Source organism: Plecotus auritus (genome assembly GCF_963455305.1).
Source record: "Plecotus auritus genome assembly, chromosome: 6".
NCBI classification, from domain to species: Eukaryota; Metazoa; Chordata; class Mammalia; order Chiroptera; family Vespertilionidae; genus Plecotus; species Plecotus auritus.
In genome coordinates this window covers 142,852,340-142,868,182 of record NC_137773.1, presented here as the reverse complement: position 1 = coordinate 142,868,182, position 15,843 = coordinate 142,852,340, and the positions used below count along the sequence as shown (strand labels likewise).

At 41.6% G+C, this 15,843-nt stretch overlaps 1 protein-coding gene across 2 annotated transcripts; it reads left to right on the top strand.

The window, feature by feature from the left end:
- Positions 1-3,384: 3,384 nt before the first annotated feature.
- MKRN2OS (MKRN2 opposite strand) lies at positions 3,385-10,098 on the top strand (the record flags this gene model as incomplete). Of its 2 annotated transcripts, XM_080672786.1 has the most annotated exons (5): positions 3,385-3,443; positions 3,720-3,887; positions 6,932-6,981; positions 8,238-8,400; positions 9,400-9,640. In XM_080672786.1, the coding sequence occupies 5 exons, from the start codon at positions 3,385-3,387 to the stop codon at positions 9,638-9,640; spliced, it is 681 nt and encodes a 226-aa protein (XP_080528912.1). The 2 variants fall into 2 exon arrangements, with proteins under 2 accessions (XP_080528912.1, XP_080528911.1); XM_080672785.1 differs by lacking the exon at positions 3,385-3,443 and having other exon boundaries at positions 3,591-3,887; positions 9,400-10,098.
- Positions 10,099-15,843: the final 5,745 nt, after the last annotated feature.

Here is a 15,843-nt window from a genome sequence, read left to right as displayed (position 1 = left end):
TAAACATTTCAATGATTTCCTATTGCCTTTTAAAAAATTCTTAAAATTTTTTTAAACATTGAAATATAACAGACAAAACACATGTGCTCCCATGAATTTTACATATGTATACACTGATGAAACCACCACCCAGATAAAAGAACATTATCAATACCCCAGAGGGCTCCCTTACGCCCCTTTCCAATCAATAGCTCCCAAAGATAAGTGTAATTCTCACCTCTATCATCACAAATTAGATTGTTCTTGACCTTGATGTAAATGAAATAATTCAGTATGTACTCTTTGTCTTTTGACCAACATTATACCTGTGAGACCTATATGTGTTGTAAGAACAACATATAGCCGTCAGTGTTGATGTATACATACTATGAGAACAACATATAACTGTATGTAGTTCTTTTACTTTGCTTTTGTAAAAATATTGTCTTCCAATGAATGAGCACAGTATATACTTCCAATTAGAACTTTTGAAATTTCAGAAATTTAGGAACTACATTGGGAAATTTGTCGTTTTCAGTGTACAGGTCTCTGACAACTTTTATTAGATGCATTCCTAGGTATCTAAATGGGTTTTTGGATGCTATTTTAAGTGATATTTTTAAAAATGTCCTAATTGTTGTTGCTTGTTCCATGCTATATTTATATATTAATTCTAATGGTTTGTTTGTTGATTGTTTTGGATTTTCTACACACACAATCATGCCATCAGCAAATAATGAGTTTTACTTCATTTTCAATATATATTTTCTTTTTTTAAAATTTTATTTATTGATCTTGGAGAGAGAGCAAGAGCAAGAGCGAGAGAGAAAAACATCTATTTGTTGTTCCACTTATTTATGTATCCATTGGCTGATTCTTGTGTGCCCTGATCAGGATTGAACCCACAACCTTGGTGCATCAGGACAATGCTTGAACCAACTGAGCTATCCTTTATTTCTTTTTCTTGGCTTACCGCTGAGAACTCTCAGTGTAGCCTTAAATAAAAGTGGTAACAGTGGACAACCTTGTCTTGTTCCTGAATTCAGGGAAATTATTTAGTATTTCACCATTAATTAAAATGTTAACTCTAGGGTTTTTGTTTTTTTCTTAAATATATTTTATTGATATTTTACAGAGAGGAAGGGAGAGGGATAGAGAGTTAGAAACATCGATGAGAGAGAAACATCGATCAGCTGCCTCCTGCACACCTCCTACTGAGGATGTGCCCACAACCAAGGTACATGCCCTTGACCGGAACCGAACCTGGGACCTTTCAGTCTGCAGGCTGACGCTCTATCCACTGAGCCAAACCGGTTTCAGCAACTCTAGGGTTTTTGAAGCTATCCATTATCAAGTTAAAGAAGTTTCTTTTTCTTTCAAGTTTTCTTAGAGTTTGTTGTTGTTTTTTTTAATATATTTTATTGATTTTTACAGAGAGGAAGGGAGAGGGATAGAGTTAGAAACATCAATGAGAGAGAAACATTGATCAACTGCCTCCTGCACGCCCCCTACTGGGGATGTGCCCGCAACCAAGGTACATGCCCTTGACTGGAATTCAACCTGGGACCCTTCAGTCCGCAGGCCCACGCTCTACCCACTGAGCCAAACCGGTTAGGGCTTCTTAGAGTTTTTATCATGAACATGTCTTTTTTAAAAAATCAAATCCTTTCCCATCCATCAAGAAAGGCATATTGTTTTATTCTTTATTCTGTTATATTATTCTTTCTATAAATCATTAGATCCTATTTGTTAATATTGTGTTTAGAATTTCTTTATCCTTGTTCATGAGAGATAATGGTCTATATTGTTCCTTCCTCAGAGTGTCCATGTCAAGTTTTAGTATCTGAGGTATGCATGAGTTTGGAAGTCTTCCTTCTTTTCAATTCTCTGAAAATGTCTGTGTAATGTAGGTATTACTTTTTTCTTAAATGTTCAGAATAATTTACCATGGGAGCCATCTCATCCTGCAGTTTACTTTAGCTTTGTTCATTTTCTGTACTGTATGTGTGATTTTTACTTCAGACTTCTGCTCTAATCTTTATTATCTTTCTTTTTTCTATATTTTTAAGTTCAAATTGTTCTTGTTTTATAGCTTCTTCTTTTTTAAGTACGTAAAGCTATAATTTTCCCTCGAAGCCCCTTTTAGTTGTATTTCATAAGTTTTAATGTCATTACGATTAGATTTGAAATATTTTCTAATTTCTATTGTTATTTATTCTTTGACCCATAAATTATTTAGCAGTATGCTGCTTAATTTCTAAACTGCTGGGAATTTTCTAGTTAGCCTTTTCTTATTGATTTCTTTTTATTTCTAGTGTAATCCCACTGTGGAATTGTCTATTATCCTTTTAGTTTGGTTAACATTTGGTATATATTTTTTGAAGTATGTTTTTAGGTTCAAATAAATTTAAGATTGCTCTTCTGTTTTTTCAGCTCATTATGACTAATAAATTTCCCTCTTTGTGCTAGTTGCCATGTGATTCAGGACAGTGTTATATCAGTGAAAGAATCTATTCACCTCCTGTTGTGCACTATGTAAAGACGTATACAAAAGATGTTTCTGAGAATGCTAGTTGTTCATTGCATCAGGATAGTTTTCAGTGAAAGAATGTGTTGCCCTGACCCGTTTGGCTCAGTGGATAGAGCGTCGGCCTGCGGACTCAAGGGTCCCAGATTCGATTCCGGTCAAGGGCATGTGCCTTGGTTGAGGGCACGTCCCCAGTGGGGGGTGTGCAGGAGGCAGCTGGTTGATGTTTCTCTCTCGTTGATGTTTCTAACTCTCTCTCCCTCTCCCTTCCTCTCTAAAAAAATCAATAAAATATTAAAAAAAAAGAATGTGTTGACTCCAGACAGAATGGTGCATGTAATACACTATATAAAAGATGTTTCTGAGAGTGCTAGTTCAAAAAAGGAAATATCTCAAAATTCTTCTTCTTGTACTTTGTCTGATATTAATAGAATTACATCAGCTTTCTTTCACTGAGCCACACTGGCCGGGCTAGTTGGTTGATTTTATTTTATTTTATTTTATTTTTTATTTTTTTGGTTGATTTTAAAATGCAGTCTGAGAACCTCTCACACCCTCTCCCAGTCAGTAACTACCACCTAAGGTAACCACTATCTTTATTTTTATTGTGCTGTTAATTTTTTATGAGCAAGATTACTTCTACAATATAAAGCATCAAAAGAGAGTAATCTCAAAGTAAGGTTACGTATTCAAAACCAAAACGATATAAACTTTACTAGAAACACAAAAAAAGTGTAGATGCCTAATTCCAAGAGGCGCATAGACTTAATGACTAATTAAAGGACAGTGCTCTGGTGGAAACATGAATCCAGCGCGGCAGGGCAAGCGACCCTGGAGGAAGCAGAGAAAGTTTTCACAGAAACCTAGGGCTTTAAAGCATGAGTAGGAGCTGGCTGCCAACAGATGCAAAATGTATAAATGCTAGAAAAACAGTCATGTAAGCAAGCACAAAGGAAAAGGAAAATGAAAGCTCTTTAGGACACTAGTTTTAGGGGCAGCCTGGTTACTGTACTGGTTAATTCTACCCGGTTTGGCTTCTGAGGCCGTCAATCAGAATGACGTCATTGCTGATCAGGTTACTCGGGCTGCGTGAATTTGCTACCTGTGCAATCAGGAAAAGGAAGTCTGGGGAAACTACCCCTGGCTGCCCAGGACGGACAGCCATGCAGTGCGCAGAGGCCGGAAAGCCTTTAATTAAATTCAACCATTGCAGGAAATACATCTACAGCTTCAGTGTGCCGCGATGCTGCCCCCTCTGCCGGCAGGATGTGGGCTCCAGGAAGCTGGAGGAAGCACCTGTTAGCATCTCCAATCCGTTTACCAATGGGCATCAAGAAAAATGTTCATTCCTCCTCAGGCCAACTCAAGGGACGTTTCTTAGGTACAGTGTTTTTTTGTTTGTTTGTTTTTTAAGTGTTACATTGAATTGTGCAAACTTTCCTTCTGTATTGTAGTCACTAAAACCTTTTACAGTGAGAGTGAAATGTGGTGGACAATTCTTTCCAGTTTTTGGGCATTTAATTCTAAAATGTAGGCTTATTTGTTTTATAGAAGTAGACGGTGTGCATACTTTCCTGGAGCGACAAGTGCAAGAATATATGAAGGTCAAATCTACTTATACAATTTTAAGAGAGAAAAATCCATAATCTGGAGACTTACTTAGCCATAGATTTTGAGCTAAGAGGCTAATTGAAAAAATGACCCAGCAGCCAATCTTACCAAAATACCTTTATTGTGAGTTAGTTTGTAATCTCTCTGATAAACAGGTTCAATGTACAGAGCCTGAAGACTCTTTTGCATGGAGGTGAATTAAATTGAAGACTGGAGCTGGTTTATTTCCATTGCAGACACCACCTGACTTTAAGGTTTCCGAAATCAAAAGAAAGGATTGTGCCTCCTGAGAGTCCTTGTGGAGTTTACAAATGGACAAGCCAGGTTGCAAAAGAGCAGGGATGCTACTGAATGATGGTACATGCTTTAGGAAGCGTGTCCATGCGCATCATCCCGATCTAATGCTCCCAACTCTCTCATGCCCTCAGGAGTGCTTGGGATGAGAACATCAGAGTTGACTATTCACTTCCCTGCTAACTAAATTCTTTCATCGATTTCTTTACTGTCCCTCTGAGGCTGAAATGAACCAAAGTGTGTAAAAGGTGTTGTACCAAACTGTTTTATAAACAAGCCCCTCATTCATGCTAATTTGAAGTCATTAACTGTTTGGATTCAAAACGTTTTTTAATAAAGTGGTTAAATTTTGGAATTCATTTGCCAAAACATGGTTCATTCAACAAATCCTTACTGAGCAGTTCTGGGTGGGAAACTCTAGGGATGTCACGGTGAATAAGCCACAGCCCTGCACTCAAATGACACATGACTGGCCCCTATTAAGATTTGCTTATTCTGTGATGTGGGGTCATACTGACATACATGGCTTCCCTGGGCATTGGCAGAATTGAGGTGGTGGTGTTGAAACAAGTCATATGCTTTGGCATTCTCGCAACCCCTTTACCCCTCAGGACAGGATTTGCAGAGTCTTATGTAGCCTCCTGCCCACCAGACCCTCTAAAGCTAAGTTCCAAACCATTTCCTTCCTTTACACCCAATTTCCAAACTCTCAGGACTGACTCCCACAATTTACCTTGAGACAATTTCACTGACTTCATGAGAGAACCCAGCAGTGACCCAAAGGAATCACTGAGGCTCTGATCTAGCGAGGTTAGGATCCCTCAGGGCTGCCACATGGCTGTGCAGGGTTTGGACTGCACAGAGGCATGGGGCCAACGTGGTGGTGAGCACTGAAATTCAGTATTCCACTCACCAAGCCAAGGAGAGCTGCTTCTGCAGGAAGAAGGGGCCCCTTCATTTGTATAAAGGTGTCATATAGGAGAGGGGTGGCCCTGGCCCTGCCCCATTATGTGCATCTGCAACATTCTATGTATTATTTCCCTTCACAGCACTTACAGGTCTATTAGAAACTTGCTAAACTAAAGCTCAAAAGTCTTCTCTGGAAGCGAGAAAACTCCGTGAGGGCAGAGACCCGTTTTTATTTCCTGTATGTCACTAGCCCTTCACTTCAAAATAGGAGAAATACCTGACTGTACAGGCTCATAGTTGCCACCCAATAAACATGTGTTGCAAGACTGAGAAATAACTGAAGGAAAGAAGGGAACGAGGGAGGACTTAGGCAGGAAACCAAGGGCAGTGATGAGCTCAGGGAATGAGCTTGGGGTAGAAAATTTGGTGGGTGCCGCGCTGTCATCAGCCACCCAAGACTATTCCTGTTTTTCTCAGCTTCATTTTAATTTCATTTCATTTTTTAAATATTTGTATTGATTTCAGAGAGGAAGGGAGAGGGAGAGATAGAAATATTAGTAATGAGAATCATTGATTGGCTGCCTCCTGCACATCCTACACTGGGGATCAAGGCAGCAACCTGGGCATGTGCCCTAACCAGGAATTGAATCGTGACCTCCTGGTTCATAGGTCAACGCTCAACCACTGAGTCACGCCTCATTTTCAACCTCTGGAATCCCCAGGGTCTGAAAAAAACTCAAAGTGGTTCCAAAAAGATGACCTGAAGGAGACTGCTCTAAAGAGATGGGGCAGCCATGTGTGTCCTTGGTCATTTTAAAACCTGCACCTGCTTGCTTTAATGAGGAACCAAATATCCAGACCTGTGGTCTGATAAAGGAGCTTTACCATTTAAAAATAACCTCTATGCGGCAGGCACTCAATAGACACTTTATTCTTACAGCCAGCTCACTCGGAGGCTTATGGTATTCCCAGTTTATTGGTTTAGTTGAGGAAACGGATGAGAGAGAGTAAAGGACCTGCCCAATGTCCCAGGGCTAGTAAGTGACGGCCCGGGACTGTATACGAAGGTTAAATTATACGGACTTACCCATCTAATGTCCAGTCTCAGGTAAACAATAATTCCAGGAAATAAGGGCTGTCCAAGAGAAGTGGGTGTGGTCATAGGCTACAAGACCAAAATGGGTGATACCAGTTTGGAAGGCAGACTCCCCTGGGAGGCATTCAGGAGCCTCTCACCCATGTTTGCCTGAGGAACAGGCTGTCACCTCACAGAAAAGGAGGAAAGAATAAGGTGCTCCTTCAACAAATCACCTCTGGGTGGGCTCCTCTGCCAGGTGTTATGCTGACGTTTTGCTTTAGCAGGACTGGCCTTCTAGCACACTCACCTTTAGTATTGGGGGCGGGGCAACACAATAGATGGGGGCAGGGGAAAATTTTAGATCTCAGATGTGGAATTGGCCTAACCAGCTTTGAAACAGGGCTTTCACTAACCCGGACACTGTTGGCAATCTGGCACCAGGCAAGAGAGGAGGCCCATCACTCCCCGGCTCTAAGTACCAACTCTTTGTACCAGACATATGCAAATGAGGAAAAAATATTTGTTTCTTTCAGGGATTATGATGGAAGGTCTGATCTTCATGTTGGAATAACTAACACAAATGGTGAGTGCATTTTCATATTTCTTTTTTTTAGCTTAAAAAATCCCCAAAGTATCCAGACGAGAGTGGCATTTCTAAAGAAAAGTGATCGTGCAACATTTAATTAGGAATTCCTCTGGTCCCTGGTTTCTCTTGCTGGACCATGAGGTGAGTAATGCTACTATCCCACCAAATACTTGACTGTACAGCAAAGTATTCCTAAAAATACTAAATATTTGAAAAAAAGGTAATTAATGTTTTCTCAGCCAAGAATGACAGAAACCTTTTAGTTTTTTTTTGGTGTTTAAACAAGGAAAAAACAGAATCCTGGAGAGACTGAGTTGCCCAAGACCTCATTGGGTGTGGGAACCAGAATCTGGACCCAGGCCCTCTGCTCTCCAATCCTGTACCCACGCAGTCCACCGCTACTGGGTCTTCATACTCCAGAGTCTCTGGGAATTAGGCAGAAACCTCTGGATAAGTCAGGGTATATAATACCAGAGCAGGTGGTGGAGCCTGCAGCGGTTTTCTGTAAAAAAAAAAAAAAAAAAAAAAAGCAGCAGCAGCATGTTTAAATAAAACATTCTTTTGGCCAGATTTAGCTCTGAGGGCACAGAGTCTGCAACTCCTGAACCCAGAACATCCTTATCTGCAGGAAAAGGGCCTGGTGAGCCACTTGCAGGCCTGGGAAGGTGAGCAAGCCAGCCAGGTGAGCCATTGAGGCAGGAGAAACTGATACTGTGTACAGAAACCTTGGACTGGGTTTTTGAACTCAGAGTTACCCATGTGATCAGTAAAACTTAACCACCAGTCTGATCACTAGAAATTTATTGCTGATTGAAGGAAAGCTAGGCCCATTTGTAAACAGAGAACTTCAACAAAAATATTTGGAGATGATTATCCTGGTGCCTATTGTTGTCTCTGTTTCCCGGGGGTGACTCCAGAGGGCTGAGGAGCAGGTGGAGCAAGAACTGGATTTCCCTGAAGGAACTGCTTTGCAGAAAGTAGGGGAGGCAGAGGCACCATAGCCTCTCCTTACGTCTAGGCAAGGCCTTCTCGAAATCACGTAGGCGAGTGGCTGCCTCCTGAACTTGATGATCCTGGAGGAAGGAAGTCCCAGAGCCTTTCGGGGTCTATTGCTAATTGGCAAGAATCAGAAAGTGCAACCTGGGTGTCCGATATGTGAGGTTACTGTGGTGCTGCTGTCATTTTCTGATGTCCCCCTTTCACAGCCGTGTACTTCCCCTCAAGCCCCTGCATGATCCTGGCTTTGGTTGCAGGAGTCGTCTATAATTACACTGTGCATGGTGTCCAGCGAGATGAAGCAGGCTGGGAGCAGAGTGTAAGTATCCCATTAGTGCAGCCTGGCATGTTTGGACTGATGGACCAGTGGGACAAGTACCTGGAAGACTTCTCCACCACGGGGGCCTGGCTACCTCACAGGTATGGGGCTGCTGAGACCACCTGCTCCCTGGCCCACATTTGCCACACAAATGTCATCAACTCACTGAGGATGCTGAGCAGCGTTTAGTAGTAGCACCTATAACAGAATTTAAGCAGGGGTTTCTTCAGAGGTGAGCCAGCATATCCTATATAATAAAAGCCAAATATGCAAATTGACTGAACGGCAGTGTGACCGGTTGCTATGAGGCACACTGACCACCAAGGGACAGATGCTCAATGCAGGAACTGCCCGCAGGCCCCAGGCCAGCCAAGCTGGGTGCCAGCGGGGGCCCACCCGATCGCCCTGCCGGTCGCCCCACAAATTGGCCCTCATCGCCGGCCAGGCCTAGGAACCCTACCCATGCACGAATTTCATGCACCGGGCCTCTAGTATTACATAATAGAATCACAGCATTTTAAGAGTTAAAGGGCCAGAACTTAGAACTCTCATTATTTGAATAGGTATTTTTTACATACTTAACACTTAATAGTAATATGTACAGCAAAAGCTGTGATATTATATTACATAAAACAAAAAATTGAAATGATATTCAAAATTTATAAATATTTTAAGGTTCTATTGTTTGGTTTTAGCAATTTTGAAATTAATTTATCAATTCCTTGCTCCCTTAACACTTTAGATATATAGCATACTTGTCCATTTAAATTGTTTTCAGGCTACCCTTGAAATGTAGGCTATCCTAAAATTTAAGAAATGAAATTCCACTTCTAGAATCTAGAATTTCAGCAAAATTAAGTTCCCCAAGTTGGGGTTTATGTGCACCTTCACTCACCACTCTGAACATTCAGTTAAGTCTCATCTGTATCTTACGTTGCAATCTGCACTAGCCTAAGATGCCAAGCGTCCCTGCCCAGGCTGGGGCCCAGCTCGCTGAGTGAGCCCGGTTTCAGTTATGGAAGGCCTTCAGCAGCTTCGCGGCCTGTTCCTGAGCAGCTTTCAAAGCTAAGCCTTCTCTTCTTCACGTCCTTGTTTTGAAGGTACGAAGAAGAACATCACAACTGCTACAGTTACACCCTCACATTCATTAACTGCATTCTGACCACGGAAGGCAAGGAGCAACTGGACAAGAGCGAGTTCACGGAGAAATTTGTGGTCCCCCGGACCAGGAAGGCTTCCAAGTACATCACGCTGTACCGGGCGATAGAAGAGCATGGCTTCTACGTGATCGACCACCCCGGTCAAGAGCCAAGTCCTCCTCCGGGGAGTGGTTTGTGCTGAGTGGGCCGTGTAAAAGCAGAAGGGACAGGATATTTGGGGGTTACTACTTTTACTAGATCACAGAGATTTCTAAATACAGTAACCTGTGGTTAATTTAAAAAAAAAAAGTGACAGGGCTTCCCTTTAAGCATACTTCAGTTTATTGCAGTATAAGAATTTACAAAATTAATAAAAATTGCTCTGGGCTTTCAAAATTCTTTTCACAGAATTTCAGTTTTCAAACTGAGAATCCACGTTAAAAGCATAAAGTGGCAGCATATTTTATTCCCAGAACAATGAAAACTCTTCCTATAAATTAATTAGAGCTGAATAAATTCACCTTTCCATGTGAATCCAGAAGGTGGGGGCATTTGTAAGAAGGTGAGCAAGACATCTACAATTTATGAAATAATGAGTATTTTCACCTCACTGTTTTTCTTTGAAAAGCATAGAGTAACCTCTTGATGGTCAACAATAGGGGAAAAAGGAAAAAAAAAGAAAAGGTCTCAGAATCTAAGTTAGGCAATGGGCATGCACCCCCGAATTAGCCTTTCTAATCCCTGCGCACAAACTGGACTGGCAATTCCTCAGAAGCCGAACACCAGTCGTTTCCTTCTCATTTTGCCTGACCTGACAGGAGGTCAGCAGCTGGGTTTACTACAGCACCTCCTCTTCCCAATTTAAGTGCCACTTCAGGAAGGACTCAGTGAAGGGATGTCTTGTTTTTCTAATATTCAGAAGAAGAAAGGGGAAAGCTGTGATAAGCAACTATAAAGAAACGAGGTGATTTTAACAAGCTTGTTAGAATTTGTATATCCAAATAATCATGAAACTTTAAACAGCCAATCAGCAAAACATTTCAGAATTCCTCTTTGGAACCTGCTTCCAGAAATCACTTCGTTTTTGGCCAAATGTGATCTACTCCACCACATCTTATTCTCCAGCCTGGGCACCAAGTGATGTCTAACTTCTGAAAACCAAACTCATCCTCAAGGTACTCAACTTTAAAGCACCAAACCCATCTTCAATGTACCCACCATCACAATACCAACAATTACTTAGTAATATATTCAGGAAACTTGCTACAGATCCTTAAAGCTTGCTTCCAAAGAGGTGTTTGGTCAATGTTTCAGGACTGGCAACTTCAGTGGGAAAAAATGCAGGCACATCAATGTTTGTACTTGTAAATTCTGGTACTTTAGAGAAAAACAAAACTTCCCACCCAGAACATGATACCACTTTATTTTTTTAAATATATATTTTTATTGATTTCAGAGAGAAGAAGGGAGAGGTAAACAGAAACATCAATGATGAGAGAAAATCATCGATTATCTGTGACCTCTTGGTTCATAGGCCGACACTCAACCACTGAGCCAAGCCGGCTGAGTGAACATGATACCACTTTAAACAGAACTGTGACTGCTATTCTGTGGTGTTCAAGAATTTGTAAAGATTTCAGCGGGAACTTAATTTTGCTGAAAAATGTGTTGCGTTTGGGGAATAGTATTCCAATTTGCCCCTGCTCTTAACATGCTCTCTTAGTACTCCCCTTCTCTTGTCCCATTCTTTACCTGATTATTGGTAATCGTAGCAGCTGCAGTTAACAAGTATTCATAAAGGTCTCCACACCAGAACAAACACTTCTTATTCTTCCCTTTCACTTAAGACCACCTGTGAAGTAGGCACCAACATTATGCTGGCATCATTTTACAGTTGAAAAGGGAAACTGAGGAAATGACTTGCCCAAAGTCACACAGTGGCAAAACCAGGGTTTAAAGACATTTGACTGCAAAGTCCATGCTCTTAACTCCTGGGCCACTGGTGACCTGCAAGAGACCAGTGGTACCTAGGATGTGCAGCCACTGGGCCAGCAATTTTTGCATTAGCGGAGATAAAGGAGAAAACAAGGGTTTTGCTTTCATCAACATTCAAAATTGGAGAGGAAGTAATATGTCATAAAGCAATTCAGATAAGATCAATATTAGGAATGCCAATTTCATGCTACTGTCTTAGTGCTACATCCCTTACTTTTCAAAGCTTCAACATTCCCCATCCTCTATTTTAGAGGCTGCTCTCCCACCTGGAGGTGACTCTGGCAGTAGTCGGCCTGTTATTTCTTCACTTCAGCAGGCTATAAAGTCCCTACTGGTAATGTCACAATATTACCCTCCAGTTTTTACCCCTAATAAAGGAAATTAAGCATCTCATAACACCAATAGGTGGCAATGTTGCTCTGTTCTTAGAATGATAAACTGAGAATCTGATTGTTTCTTTATCACACCAGCTAAGTGCTAACTGAAGGATGAGGTAGGTACCAGCTCTGCTTCCCAGATGAAGTCTCAGAGTTCTCCCTGCCACCTACCCAGACGCACTTCTTCATCTCAGCACTTAGCACTGACCCATGCACACATGGTCTTCCATCAGTGCTTATGGAATGAGACCACTGGGTTCCTTTTCACAGAGAGGTCAGAGTTTGTCTCAGTGTTACTGATTTGAAAGACTAAAATGACCCACACAAAGGTATTTTTCCAAAGCCTCTACAGCATGCATGGATTACTATTATAACCAAGAAAACCCAAATAAACATTACTTTAAAAACCCCACAGAGGCCATATCTAGCTCCCTTAATTCAGGAAGTGCTTGCTACCTCACCTTCCCCCATCTTCAGAGCTGTCTTTACTTTACCTCAAACTATTTTTCTATAACCTCCTCCTCCATTGTGTTACCTACCGGGGCATAAACTAGAGAAATGGGTATGGTAATGCTTACACTTTTGGTTTATCTGAAAGGGAAAAAGGTATACCATGTATGGATGCTTTCATGTCATCTCATTTAGTCTGCCAAACAAACTCAGGAGGAATTACTCATCCTCATTTCACAGCTGAGGAAGCCGAGACTCAGAGTGACTAGGCAATGTTTCCAAGGTTGCCATTGCTTTCCTAGGCTAGTCTTGGAGTTTGGACCAAGTGTTCCTGATGCCACTGTTTCCACTCTACCAGAATGGACATTTAAGTTAGGAAGAAGATCTACCTATGCAATATTGTTTCAGAATATGTAAACATTCCAAAAAATGTAAATGTGTAAAGCTTTTCACTTAAAAGAAACTAGATCGAATTGCTTTGAAATAAAAAAAAATATTACCTCTTAGTTTAACCGTTTCACAAATGTGTTTTTTTAAATCATGTATTTTTAAGTAAGGCATCCCTATATTTCACAAAATGATAACAAGACTTAAAATGTTTTTAGCATTTATAGAAAAAGCAAAGATTTAAGCTAAATTGAACGGTTTAAATCTCTCTCAATTTTAGAAATGGGCCTCAGAGTTGTTTTAAATAAGTTAACATTCATGGGATAATTATTTGAGTCTGTAATCAGATTTCTAAAAATTCAATTTGGTTGGTAAAATCATCAATGGTAGGTGGGTGGTGGGGAGGAGAGGCATTTCATTTCTTTTTACCCTAAGTACTCCCCCACAAGGGAAAACTAAGTTAAAAACCAAATTCAAGTAAATGATAGTGTTTTTTAAAAAGAGAAAATGAAAATGATTTAACAATAAAGGCAAAATAATTAGGAATTATTTTGTCAAAATAATTATGACAAAAATAAAAACTAATCAGTAAGTAACAAGGAATTTTCAGACTACTATATGAGGCTCAAAATCATGGGGAACTCTAACCAACTGCAGCCTGATACACCTGCCTAAAACTGTGTCCCATTCCTGTAGGTTTAACCCGTACCAAGTGCTATGTGTGAACCAATTACTTTGCAGAAGTGAAATTCTTTAGAGAGCACTCAGGGCAGTAAAGGCACAGATGTCACCATTTCCCCCTCACAGTTTGGGGATGAGGGCAGAAAACGTTAGCCTCTGAAATGGAAGCTAAGAGAAGCAATGTACGGTAATCAACTGCACAGGTAACTGCCTTAATAGAGGACACAATGACGCCCCCCCCCCCCCCCCCACAATGAATCATCACAGCTGCAAAAGACTAAAAGTACATTAGCTGGGCACTGTGTTAACAAGCTGCTTGTAAGGACCAACCCACAAAATCCTCCTGTGATCCTCTGGGGTTGACAACAATTTTTTTTTATTGAGGTGAGATTCATATTACACTGATTTTAAAGCAAAAAATTCAGGCATTTAGTACAATGTTGTGCAACCCTCTCAATTGCGTTCCAAGTCATTTTATCACCTGAAAGGTGATTCTGTACCATAAGCTCCTCAGCCCTCTCTCCCACTGCCCCTGGTCACCCCCAATGTGTTCTCTCTCATTGGATTTACCTGTTTGGGGTATATAGTTGGAATCAAACAATATGTAACATTTTGTGTCTGGCTTCTTTCATTTGGCATGTTTTCGGGAATCGTCGCCATTGTAGCATGTTAATACTTTTTTGGGGGGTGGCTGAACATGAATTTCATCTGATAGATGAGGAAAACTGAGGTTAAGATCGTAGGGCTAGTAAGTGGATGAGTTTGGATGCAAACCTGCATCTGACTTCAGAGCAAGGAGTTCATCTTAGCCACCCTGTCCTCCACCCAAGGCCAATCAGAGAGATTAAGGAATTGCTAAAACTTAATACCAAAACCAGAGCCTTAATAAACAGTTCAAAAATCCTGAAAACTGTAAGCTATGGACTCTAACTTGAGGAGGTGGTGCCTTAAAGGCAGGGTAGGTCTGTGGTTACAGAACCACATACAGGTGCATCGCTGCCCCCTGGGCAAGTTCAGCACTTCCAACGGCCACTGTCTGACTCTGGCCACAGGTTCTTCAGAAGGCAGACTAAAGAACTCACTCCAAGGTAAACTCACTCCAAGGACAAATAGCCCTTGGCCATAGTAGGGCCTCTACAAAGTCCCCTCACCTCTCCACTTTCTGTGCACAAACACTGCTTGCATTTGTTATCAGATGAGCCCAACTTCCACCAACACCTCTGTTCTCAACCCAGATTTAGCTTTGATCATGGACACTGTGTCTTCTTAATCTCCTGCCAGTTTGGTGGGTTTGAGCCACTCCTGAGAAGGGAGGGCAAACTCCTTGTGTCGGGTATTTTTTGAGTTCTCCTTTATCTATATAACCACAATGAAATAAATATATCAATTGGCCCCATTTTAGAGGTATGAAAATTGAAGCTCATAAAGGGCAAGTAAGTTGCCCAAGGTCACATAACCACTGAGAGGCTGAGCTGAGGTCGAAATGGGTCCTTTCTACGAGGCTCATTTCACTGCCTAGCTTTCAATAAAATCATCTCCAGGGCAACGAATTAAAAGTCAGGAACCACATACTGCTCCCACCTTGGACCCACAGATGGTCCTCACAGAATGTGTGAACCCCCTGAGATGTATGCAGATTTACATGCATGAGCAGGTCCCTGGTGAGAGGGATCTCAGGCTGCACCCCAACCTTTGAGTTAGGGGACCACCACCCAGCAGTGCCAGCACATACCCAGCCCTGTGTGGAGGGCATTCTTCCTTTTTAACCTCCAACCGGACAAGCCCTATTTCTGATTTCACAGGATCGTCTAGGCTGGTGTCACTTCAGTGGTGGAGATGGCGTAAAGGCATTGCATGCAGGAGCTCTCAGGCCACGTCTTCCACTTGTACTTCTGACAGTGGCCACATCTCCGAGCCCCACACCTTCCTGTGGAGGGTCCACCATCTGAACTCAAAAGGCTGTTGTGGGATAAACAAGAACACAGGTGTCTGCCCTATCTCAACTCCCACTACCTGAATATTTACTGTAACAATTTGCAAAAAATGTTAGCCTGTATTAGTTACTAAATTTAAACAACACACGAAACAGATGAGTTTGCAGCAAAACCATTCAAGTTGTGTCTGGACCAGAAAGAGGACACAGAATGCGCTGCTGCCTTAGGTGACCGGTGCTTGCACTGTTTGGACGCATGGTCTATTATCCCATCATTTTCCCGGCCTTATTAAGTAAAAATGTCTCCTATGGAAGTGGAAAAGCCTATGAAGAAAGTAGGTGAGTTTTAGAGGCCTAGGAAATACTGCTGCATTAGAAAAAATAGTTGGAAGTGATAGTGTATTTAAAAAAATGATCATATCCTATCTGATAAAGAGGAAATATGCTAATTGACCATCACTCCGTCACAAAGATGGCTGCACCCACAGCTGAGGCCAAGTTCCCTTAAGGAGCCTTAACGAGCAATCAGCAGGGACCTGAGGCTACACCCTCCCCTGCCCCCAGGGGGCTTGACAGGGGACC